Source organism: Artemia sp. Qi Xiang Cuo, chromosome 6 (genome assembly GCF_049724085.1).
Source record: "Artemia sp. Qi Xiang Cuo chromosome 6, ASM4972408v1, whole genome shotgun sequence".
Lineage (NCBI taxonomy): Eukaryota > Metazoa > Arthropoda > Branchiopoda > Anostraca > Artemiidae > Artemia > Artemia sp. Qi Xiang Cuo.
The window spans coordinates 66,286,652-66,299,339 of record NC_142799.1 but is presented as its reverse complement, the minus strand read 5'-3'; the positions used below and the strand labels follow the sequence as shown (position 1 = coordinate 66,299,339).

General features: G+C 33.7%; 1 protein-coding gene across 2 annotated transcripts in view; it reads right to left on the bottom strand.

The window, feature by feature from the left end:
• The window catches only part of LOC148951524 (uncharacterized), a 296,748-nt gene that overhangs the window by 124,760 nt on the left and 159,300 nt on the right, over positions 1 to 12,688 (bottom strand). For both annotated transcript variants that reach the window (XM_089090920.1, XM_089090919.1), the window contains exons 11-13: positions 12,189 to 12,521; positions 8,342 to 8,526; positions 4,898 to 5,019 (exon numbers count right to left, since the gene is read on the bottom strand). In XM_089090920.1, the coding sequence (XP_088947046.1) occupies positions 4,898 to 5,019; positions 8,342 to 8,526; positions 12,189 to 12,521 (640 nt within the window). The remainder of the gene's footprint in view (positions 1 to 4,897; positions 5,020 to 8,341; positions 8,527 to 12,188; positions 12,522 to 12,688) is intronic.

Genomic DNA, 12,688 nt, shown 5'->3' with positions numbered 1-12,688 from the left:
GCACACACTCACACACACGTATACATGCGCACACACTCACACACACACACGTATGCGCACACACATTGCAACGTTTGACTAATAGCAATGAAATATGGTAAAAAATCTCAATAATTCAATAATTGTCAATAATTATAAAAAAAAATAATAAAAAAAACTCAATAATTGTCTTAATAGCTCATTAAAAAAAATTGACTCTTTTTTTCCTACAAATCTAGTCATCCATAAAAAATAGCGGTCAGATTCCTTTTCCTACAAATCTACTCGTTTTAAAAATCTACTATTTGTAATAGCAATAACGTCAAGTACATTAGGTAAAAAAATACATACATTTCCAAATTAAGAGTGCACTTTTGTGTTGGATGGGGCGGTAATGTCCATTTCTTGCATAGATGAGCCAGCAAGGTTTACCATCCTGTGAGCTGCCGCTCATTCTTTTTTTGGTTTTAGACCAGACTGTATTTGCGTGGCTCTTGATAGGCTAGTTATCTCCACTTTTTGCATTGGAGTAACGCCATTAGCCTTAGCTCTCTTTGGAGGAGAGTAATTGTAGGAATCTACCTCCTCCTTAAAAAAGAAGAAAAATTTAGTAAGGAAATAATAACCCCTCTTTTACAGATAAATTGCCCTCTAAAGTTTATTCTGATGTTTGTAGCTCTCTATGTTTTAGCGCTTTAGAAATATTTAAAAAAGCTTCTAAAGTAAAATGTTGGAAAATTTGAGTTTGGGGGGAAGGGGGATTTCAAAAACATCTCCCCATAATATAATTTGCCCTGTAAAGTCGATTCTGATATTTGTAGCACTCTAAGTCTCAGCGCTTTAGAAATAATTAAAAAGGCTTCTAATGTAGAATTTTGGAAAATTTGAGTTTGGAGGGAAGGTAGATTTCAAAACCTTCTTCCCATAATATAAATTATCCCCTAAAGTCGATTCTGATATTTGTAACGCCTTAAGTCTTTTTTATACAAAACTTTAATTTCTTCCCAAAAAAAAAAATTTTGAATACGATTTGGATGTACAGTTTAGTGCACTATTCTTTTAATTAACGATTTTAATAACAACCCTAATCTATATTTTCAACATGTCTTGAAACAGACAAAGACATGTGTTACTAATCTCGGTGATAACAACGAGCGTGCCAAGTCTGTTTTCCAAAACTAACCGTTTTCTTATAACACAGCTGGTTCTATTTAGATCGGAAAAAAAGAGAACAAATCTTAAATGCACAATTGTGAAAAGGGACATTTTGAACGAGATAACTATTTCTAAACAATTAAACTCGTAAACATAGGAGGAGGAGGGGATGTTATTTACATAATAGAAAAAAGAGCTTACTTTACGTTTTCTAGCGGGTATACTCATCATATTGTACAGTTTGTATTGTTGGGGGGAGGGGGGCTAAGTGCCCATGAAATTTGAATGTACTTGTAAAATGATTTTTATTTTGAAATACATTAAGAAATTTAGTAAGCTGTACTCACATTGAAAATTGACGGATCCATTGATCCAAAGTTAATAATATTCGGTGTATTATTTAGAATATATCAAATCATAATAAAAATTAAATCGTAATGAATGGGCAGTTTATACAAGATCTCAAGGAAGAATAAAAAACCAGTCCTTTTATTTTTAACCAATCACCACTCGAGTTATCGTATATTGAGCAATCGTCGATGTCTCTGATTGGCTCCTAAAAAACGGATGTTGGCTCAAAAACAGTCTGGTTGAAAAACTTGGAGTTGAAACAAACTTGTGTGGGGAGGGGAATCCCCGGAGGGGAATCCCCGCTTGTTTGGAAAGGTACCAACGGGGCATAAGCAAATAGCACGTAGTTTCATAACGTGTTTAATCACGTGTAGAGGTCTCGTAGAATAGCAATGGAAGGAGCATAGCGCTATAGAAGAGAATGGAAGGGAACATAAAGCCTTAGAATAGCATGGGAGGGGACATAAGCCCTTAAAATAGCACAGGAGGGAATATAAGCCCTTAAAATAACATGGGAGGCAACATAAGCCCTTATAATAGCATGGGAGGGAACATAAGCCCTTAAAATATCATGGGAGAGAATATAAACCCTTAGAATAGCATGGGAGGAAACATAAGCCCATAAAATAGCATGGGAGGGAACATAAGCCCTTAGAATAGCATGGGATGGAACATAAACCATTATAATACCATGGGCGTGAACATACGTCATTATAATATCATGTGAGTGAATAGAATCCCTTAGAATAGCATAGGAAGGAATACAAGCCCTTAAATTAATATGGGAGGGAATATAAACCCTTAGAATAGCATGGGAGGGAACATAAGCCCTTATAATAGCATGGAAAGGAACCTAGCGCTATAGAATAGAATGGGAGGGAACATAAACCCTTAGAATGGCATGGGAGGGAACATAAACCCTTAGAATTGCATGGGAGGGAATATAAGCCCTTATAATAACATGGGAAGGAACCTAATCCACCCAAATCCATAGGTACATGCTCTGGAAAGATGCCAAGGAACATAAGGCAAGCAAATCCATAAGTACATGCTCTGAAAATGTTTTTCCTATACGTCTCTGCACATAGCATGGTAATTCCTATACGTCTAGGCAAAATGGTACTTAGTCCTCTACTTAAGCCTCAATATGGGTGGCAGCATGATACATTCCTTGTCGCTGCAGAATTTTTTTTATAATTTTTTTTTAGTTTCATTTAAACTACACTGATTAGCTCCACTTTTTACAAAATTGAACCAAAATTGTACCATTTTTTAAATTGATTAAAAAAGCCTTTGGTAGTCTGACTTTGAGAAAAAGCCCTAACTCTAGAAGAAGGCTTGTTTGACGGCACATCATACAACCATTTTCTTGAAACTTTTCTATGCCTTGTTAAAATTTTAGCTCAGCCTCAATATGGACTAATTTAGACTAAGCCTCAATATGGGTGGCAGGAATATACCTTCATTTTACCAAATTGTAAAATGAAAATTACAGTTCCATTTAACTAAACTGATTGGCTCCACTTTTTACAAAATTGAATACAGTGGTATATACCATTTTTTACGGGGGAGGGCCTGTGGGTCATTTTATAGGCAAATATGACTCTACATTAAGATAAATGTAGACTTAGTTTAAAAAAAAGCGAGAGTGAGGCTTTATAAGGCCAAAGATGCAACAAAAAAGAAAAAAAAGTCTGAAAAAGATTAATCAACTTCGAAATTTCCAAGTGAAAATGCAAACGATTTAAACAAAAAAAAGACAAAAAAAGTTGAGCTCAAAATGAAACTGACACCCAAATTGGAAGAGCTAAAAAGCATAAATCGCGGAAGGAAATAACCTATAAGAGAAATAAACGAATTAAAAAAATAAACCCGAATGAAAAAAATCCATCCATTCATCCAAAATCTATCGGCTAAAAATGTTCTCATTTAGAAGCTAGACAGGTGACTAAGATTCTTTCAAGTGAACTAAAATAATAAAGCAGAGAACTGTGTTATATTTGTCGAATTTTGAACAAAGCTTGCTAAGCAAAGGACTTTTTAGATATGAGAGTCGGCAAGAATCAGTTTAAATTAAAATCAACTTGGTCTTAAGAAGCCTTGTTAAAAAGCCTTAAAGTCAAAAGCCTTGAGCGATAATCTATCATCCATCCTAGGGCAGAACAAAAAGAGATAGGTATAGAGCAAGAGTAATTCAAATAGTCTTTGAGTTCTGTGAACCATTTGAAGGCAATTTGATACCCTCCTAAAAAATTGATTCAAAGATCTGTGACTGACCATGTCCACAGAACTTGCAGGCAATTGGACAACTGAGAATGTTCATATTATTTAAGCTTTGCTTACTGGGGAAACCCAATAGAATTATAATGGTTTAAACAGAAATTAGTCATGAAAGTTTTTAACTTATATGGCTACTACTTCTGGCAATACTAATGCGACCATAAATATTTACAGCAAACACGACTCCTTACGATTGCGACTACTGATATTACTATTGCTCTGTTTTTGACTGCAACTATGACTGCTACTATTTCTTCTATCTTTACTGCTACAACTATTAATACTACTACTACTGTTACAACTACAACTATCACTTCTACTGCTACTACTACTGCTACTGCCACTACTGCTACTTCTTAAAAGTGATTCTCTATTTATTTTATGTCCAAATATTTAGCACGAAATGTATTTAGTATTGGAATTTCTAAGCATAAAAGTTTTGCTGAGAAAAATTAATATCTATAAGCATTATATGTCCTGCGTCCATAACATGTATGCTCGCAGAAAGTTATGTGTCCAGGAGGATTTTATTTGTGTATATATATATATATATATATATATATATATATATATATATATATATATATATATATATATATATATATATATATATATATATATATATATATATATATATATATATATATATATATATATATATATATATATATATATATATATATATATATATATATATATATATATATATATATATATATATATATATATATATATATATATATCTTATATCTTTTTAGGTGCATATTCTCCTGAGCAATGACCGAAATTTTGAAGTAGTCATTTTTCAAACTATTCAAAGGGTCTAAATACTATGCCCTCGAGGATGCCTTGCCCCTCACAACCCCGGGGCGAGGATTGGAAATGGTACAGCTTGCCCAAGGGAAATTTTTATTCTGGGTTTGTTTGAAAAGGCTAAGGGGATTAAGGTGAAACTTTGGTGAATTTTGAGGTGTATGTTAAACTAGATCAAAAGGCACTATGTGTGTCCACTTTATCAAAGAATTGGAACTGCAATATCTGAAGAACGAGTTTTACAGCTTTAATTCTAACCAAAAGTTTTTAACTTGCAGTTTTCCCCCAATTATTCTGTTTTTCCGGTATACGAGTTTACCTTTTCCCAGGAAATCCAGGGCTCCCCTTTTCTGCTTCATTTACATTTGGAGTTTTACCAGGAACGCCAGGTCGTCCAGGAAATCCGTTTCTTCCAGGATTGCCGGTATCTCCTTCTTCTCCCTAAAGCGAAAAAATGCATAAAATGTTTGAAGTATCGAAAGGAGTTATATCCAAACAGCAAACGATCAGCTACTAAGTGAATATAAAATATATTAAAAATAGTATTTCAGAAAACTTTGCATTTCCATTTATAATTGAAATGGAATGAAAGAATTGAAATGTGTGTAAATTTTTTTTCAAAACATGACATTTCGACACAACGGTTTATACCAGTCACAACGCCTTACTGTTTTGCTTATCACACTAAAATTTGTTTAAGAACAACTTTTTTATTTCATCTTTGTTTCCTGTTTAGTGTTGTTTTTCTTTTTGTTATGTTTGTGTTATTTTTTTTTGTAGCTAGTGACGTATTTTTAAGGGAAGAATAGGAGAGGGTGTGTATATACATTTTGAAAAATACCTCTCTTAGCTGGTTTCCTTTGCTGAAAAATGCCTTTTTGGTATTTCTATTATAAAATACAAAAACATGACAAATTTGCCCTCTCCCCACTAGTTTAAGAAAAATAAATTTTCCCCTCTTAATTTTTTGAATACATTCCATCAATGTGAAATAGTTTTATTCTTATATTAAAGTAAGAAAAGACAACCATAATATCCATAATATTACTAAAAAGAACTGATGAAATTATATTGATTTTTGAAAACCTAATGAAGTAATTCTTTGAAATCACAGTAACTTTTTATTCTTCAATATTTTAACTATGAAACAGAAAAAAATGAAATTTTCTCTCTATTTAAATTAACCGAGAGTTTTTCTCTGGCCTCTAGAAGATTTAGAGAATAAGAAAGTTTAGAAAATTTACTGGCTTTATAAAATTTACATTCAATAAAATAGATTCAAAAATCTGATAAAATGTAAAATCTTAATTTCCAAAAGTTCAGCCGCTGCTTAATTCAACAATATCAAAAATTGTAAATACTAAAATAATTTATAATCTATATCCTTCTGCAGAAGCAAGTAGTTGATATTGAAACTTTGCAGATATAGCATATGTCTGAAATTTTTCCACAAGAGGGGAATTAAAAACAATGCCTCAAACTTTGTTTTTGTATTTTAACCATTTAATTATTTGTACTAGCTATCTAACTGTCTAGTCTATTATATTAGTTTAATTTCATAATAGCTATTTTATTTTACAATTTAGTTTCATCAGTTTTCAATTCACGCAAACTATTTTATATTTAATTTATCATTTTATTTAATTTTTGTTTAAAGTTTATTATACTGAACTTCATTATTTAGTCTAACGATAAATTGAATATTTTACATCATAACTAATATAACTTCATATAAATGTTCACGTAATTTATTATCTTCTTTTTTTTTAACATATCCCAGCGTCAGTCAATTAATAACAGTAATAAAAAAAAGAAAGGATATGCATAACCGCCTTGGTTGAAGCTGCTGTTGCAATTCTTTTTTATAGTGATAGGTTATATTTGTTATTATATATATAATAATAAATATAACCTTTCCATGTAATGTTCGTAATGTTTTACTTTTTTTCTTGTTTAATTAAACGAAGGATCGATGACATTTTTTGTCATAGATTTCGTAAAAAACAAAAACAAAGGTAAATAGTTAATTAGCATTAACAGTAGTAAATTCATCGAATCTAGTTTGGATTTGAAGGAGGAATTATTAAAAACCAAATACTAAAAGATTGATTTTCAAAATTTTGAAATCGATGGTTTAACAAGCAATGAATTTTGTATACGATTTTAATCTCTAGTTAAAACAAGCAAAAGCAACGTGGAAGTATTCAGAAGCAATATAAAATCAATCAAAAATAAAATAAGAACTGAATTTAACCACAGGCAGCCCAACAGTGCTACCTAAGTAGCACTCGTCCCGCTCCACATGGCCAATTTCACAAGTGATTGCCAACGATAGCATGGGCCTGCCCCAATTGAAGATAAGTACCATTTTTTTTATTCGTGAATGTACTTGACAATCAACTGAAAAATTTTCATTGTTATGTTTATAGTATTTAATTATGTCGTACGTCATTCAGTTGTCGTAAATACATTCTAAGACAACACTGGCTATACATGACATTTGAAGCTAAGAGAGGAAAGGAAATAATAAATGAAAATAAAATAAAAAAGGGGTGAGAAAACGAGGATTTTTTCCGCCAGTGGCAAAACATGAAGACGAAGAACAAGCAAATATTTCGACAAAGACCTCGCCAAGTCGTCCTCAGTACTAAACAAAAAAAGAAAAAAAACCCGCAAAAATATAACCTTTTGGAGTTTACTCGACAAGATGCGAACGGACACTGAATGAAAGACCAAGCCAAAATCAATGAAAAAAGGATTTACCAAAGAGATTGAGCAAGAATGTTTTGCTTTGCAATACTTTTTGTTCATCTGTAATTTCGGTTATCACTATTCGGTTGCAATTTCGGTTAGCAAATAGGTTCTATTAAATTTGACTGGTTGCAAATATTAGTTGAGTCTTTAAAAAAATGTTTGGTACTTATTGTACATTTTTTTAAATATGATTTTTTTTTTTTCATTTATTATTTTCTTTCCTCTCCTATCTTCATACAGTCAGTTGTCATTTGGCAAATTTGTTAATTTATTTGGTGAAAAACTGGACAAGATCAGTGAGTCTCAGTTTTCCAGTAAATTAAAGTTTTCCAGTAAATTAGACTCGATTTCATCGGAAATTGTGTCATTAAAAAGTGATTCAGCGAAGCGTGATCCACGAATAGGTGGACTTGAATCTACACTACAAGATCAGAAGTTTAAATCTGAAGCTCTAGAAAAAATGCTGCTCGCTTTTTAAGTTAAGGACCGAAAGCTTAACTTGGTGATTCATGGCTTACCCGATGAAAAATCTGACGAAACGCCAGAAATTTTTTTCACGAAAACTTGAGGATGTGTTAAAATAAAACAAATAAAACTCAATGCGTCCAAAAATTTAACAATGGTGTATGTCATAAAAATTGTTGGAATTTTTTTTAAACATATAAATAGTAAGCCAAACTATGGAATCTTAAAAAGACGAAAAAGACTATGTCAATAAAAATGAACTAGGGTACATTAAACTGAACGTGAACAGAAACAAATTCAAATAATCTTTGACTGCTCGTTTTGACTTTGAATCAGTTATTTGTTATAATTTCTTTTCGTTTTAGATTTCATTTACTTATTGATAACGATTTATGTTAGTTTTACGCTTGGAAGATTGTTTTACTTTATTTCTGCACATGTTCAGTTTAATAGATCTCTTTTTTTTAAATAAATGTTTTGTGGGAAAAGTTTTTAAATAAATTTGTTTACGATACAAACTAATAAATGATTATAAATAGCTTACTTTAGGTCCGAATGATCCCTTCAAGCCTTTATAGCCTATTTCACCAGGAAATCCAAAAGAACCGGGCTTTCCTTCTATCCCAGGATAACCCGGAAAACCCTTGATTCCTTTTGGCCCTGACAAATAAGCACCTTCAATGATAATTTCACCAGATGGTCCTTTAACTCCCGGAGGTCCTTGATATCCTAAACAAAAGAAGAAGCATAGAAGAAAATTTGAAATCAATAATGTCCTTATTCTGTTGTAACATTAACACTGAGATTTTGTCCTTATTTTTTTCAAATTTAGTAAATATTATTATAAGAAATTATTATGGAGAAATCAGCGTTTAACCACAGTGGTTTAACAAATAGTGTTAATCCCAGGTCAATTTAGAAAACATATATTTTGAAAAGTTGACCATAATTCTTTTCTGAGTCTGAAAAGCATGGCTCCACTTGTATTTAAGCTAGATCCTGCCATGTGGTGATAGAAGAACAATTCTGTAATCTTTAGAAGAGGAATAACTGAAGTTGGTGTGAGCTTTTTTATCTCCAAATCACGTTTTACCTTTTGAGTAAAAAGTTCTATTCTAGCAAGAAACCTTAAAACCAACCTAAGAGCTTCCCAGCAGCTGCCAGCGTAAAAAAAAGTTGATTTCTATAAAAAGGGTCATTTCTTGACCTCATAGCAAAAAATTCTTCAAAAAATAGGGCAGGTAAATTTGTAGATTCAGAAAACCACATTATCTCATGGCTCCTCAATGTGCTAAGTACAAACCATTTTAAGGTAAGATCAAACTTTAAGGACCAAAAGGCAGTCAGAAAAAAGAACATGTTTAGGACTAAAAATGTTGATCCCCTTTTATTTTGCTAAAATCTAAATAGCCAAATTGACCAGCTTGGTGTTCATTTATTCTAGAATCGACAGGCCTCCCTGAGAAATACTGCAGACTATTCAAAGCTCTACACCATGGGACGGAGAGCAGTGTTCAAGTAAACGGCCGGCGCAGCCCGTTCTTCCAAATCACGACCTGAGTGCGCCAAGGATGTGCAGTGGCCCCAGAGCTCTTCAGTGTCATCATAGACTACGTTATGACAAGGACTACCTCACGTCTCAGCTTTGGACTCAAGTTTGGAGATCGTGTCATTACAGATGCTGATTTTGCCGATGACTTGGCCATTCTGGCGGACTCCATGGAGAAGTTCCTGGAAACGCTTCGAATCCTACGAGAAGAGGCTGCAAAAGTAGGACTGCAGATAAACTGGACTAAAACGAAAATTATGGCCATAGACCCATTCTCCCCTGCTGCCAATCCTTCAGTTAGCCTGGATAGCACCACTAGTATCGAAGTTGTCCAAAGGTTCACCTACCTGCGCTCTATAATTTCTTCAGATGGCTCGCTTCTTTCTGAACTACAAGCGAGAATATCCAAAGCGTCTTCTGCCATGGGCAGACTGAACCGTCACCTCTGGCGAAAAACAAACATCAGTCGTACAACGAAGCTGCGGATTTTCAACGCCCTCGTCGGCTCTGTTATGCTCTATGGAGCTGAAACGTGGCAAGCTTCAGCCGCAACCCTCAAGGCGATTGATGTCTTTCAGTCGAAGAGCCCGAGGAGGATCGAAGGTCTACGATGGCTCGATTTCGTCAGCAATGAGAAGCTGCTGCAGCTCACCAAGCAGTCTCGGTTTTGGACCCAAGCAGTCGAGCGAACATTACGATGGTTCGGACACCTACTTCGAATGCCTCCACACATACCAGCGAAAACGATCCACGACTTTGACCCTGTCAAAGCCGGTTGGAAGCGACCTCGGGGCCGACCGAAAAAACGATGGTCTGACAGCTTGTCCGAGTCCCTGACGATGGCAAATATCAGGTTGAGCGATGTGCAAACGCTTGCCATGGACCGAAGTGGATGGAGGAGGCAGACGTCACTCTCTACGCCGAGCAGCGCCCGGCAGGAGACATAAGTCAAGTAAGTCAAGTCAAGTTTTCATTTAAAAAAGCCGCACGAGGATCACTCAAAAAAGCGCTATTTGATGTCTAGTAATATTCGGTTTTGGGATCTCTAATGAATATCTTTGGCCAACAGGTTTTACTGGCAATTTCCCTTTGTTATTTCACTTCAATTTTTCATTCCACTTTCATAAACTGAGATAGAGGAATAATACTTTCAAACAACTAGTAAGCTTCAATGATTCTTTCATAATATTTCTCATAAAAATTCTCTCATAATGTTTTTCATAATAATTCTCTCATAATATTTCTCATAATAATTCTCTCATAATATTTCTCATCACAATTCTCTCATAATATTTCTCATAATAATTCTCTCTTAAACTGTAGAGAAAAAGAAGGTTTACCGCCTTTTATTTTTGGGATAAAAAGTATGCTTTGACTCCACTGGCTTATTATAGTGACCTCAATCGTCACAGTATTTTTTCAAATGATTTTTTTAATTTATGCCAGAAAGAAAAACCAAATAACCCAATATTTTTTACCAGTTCTAGCTTTGCCAAATTTTGAATCAGTTAGAAGAGTGAACGGAAGAAAAAAGTGTTTGTATTTGCAACAAGTAAACTCTCTCTTTCTTGGTGGTTGAACTCTAAACCTTATATATATATATATATATATATATATATATATATATATATATATATATATATATATATATATATATATATATATATATATATATATATTAAATATAAACGAACATATGACCGGAAATATAGATGTAGCTGTATCGGGCTAGGTTGGATAATGAACAAGATTTTCTTACTGATATGTTCCATGAAATGACAAAACTATTTTATTTTTATTCTAGATGTTCTTGAAAAAATCTCCAATTGCTGATTATCTAGCTTTCTCAAACTTTCTTGCCTATTTTATAAATCATTGTTCAAATTTGGACAATCTAATTTCATTGAGAAAACAAGAGCGTCTTCCCAACAGTTTGCAATAACCAAAGCAGTGGTGCAATTATTTTATATTCCTAGGGGAAGGGCAAAGTTGGAGCCAATATCCTCAAATTGGGAGAAAATGAAAATTAAAACTCATAAATAAGCTATATAATACCATAAAGGCAAGGATAACTGAATCTTTTCTCAGGTTGCTTGAATTATGCAGGATTGTCTTAATTTGACAAGATTTTTGAAGAAACTAGATTTCAGCCGGGATGGTGGGGCCGGGGGCAGTTGCCCCCTCCTGACCAATTAAAAATTACTCCCTTGAACCACAGCCACTAGATTCGACAAATACGACGAAAATGAATTCTGAATCTTTGAATTGGTTAAGCTGAAAATTACACACTCAAATTTATTTTAAATAATTAAGAACAAAGAACTCAACTTTTAGTGAAAAAGAACTCCATTTGTGGTTATAATATTTTGGTGAGGGGGGGGGGGGTAGGCAAAAATCTAAAAATAGTTGGTGAAAAAATTTGCAAAAAAATAAGCTAAAAGCATACGCCACAAAACAGCTTAAAAGTTAAACTATCCTTTGAAGGTATAATTTCGGTTGGGACCTAACAAATATTTCCAGCTTAAATTTTTTTCAGCAGAAAGGAGCTATCAAGTTTAATTAACTAAATTTGGTGAGTTATTTTCAAAGCTCAAAGGGGTTGCAATAATTAAGATGTGATACTGTCATAAGAACTTCAAAGCTTCGTAAACAACCCAAATCTCGCTTAGAAAATCGTCGTTCTCGATCGTGAAGAAAGCTGGGACCTGTATGATGGGTAAAAAATAGCTCTAAATATTATGTTTGCAATTTCATAATAATTAAAGACTATCGTATTTAAAATTATGCTCTTTTCCCTCAAATTAGCCGATTGTTAAAGCTTGAATAAAACAAAAGGGATTACCTTGATATCCTGGTCTGCCATTTACTCCTGGTAGCCCTGGCTGTCCTTGCTGGCCCTTAAAACCAATAAAACCCTCATCTCCATAGTTCCCTGGTAGTCCCTTATAACCCTTTCGACCTGGAGCACCAAAATCACCTTTGTCACCCTGTCCACTTTCAAGATTAGTGCACCCACAGTCTCCAGGTATACCCATGCATCCTTTCGGTCCTTTAACTCCTATATCACCGTATCCACCATCCCGACCGTCTTCACCCGTAATTCCTTTTTGACCTGGCGGTCCAAGAGCTCCGACACATTCTTCTCCATAGCAAATACCAACCAGTCCTTTCGGACCTAAAAAAAAGAAAAAAAGAAAAAAGGAAGAGTGGCCACTTGAAACCACATTGGAAATAACTGCAAGGCTTCTACAGGAGTTGTAACGGTTTTTAAGTCATAAAAAAGTTTTACTAAATAATATTTTAAACGAGTTTTAATGTTTGATGCACAAACATAAATATGCG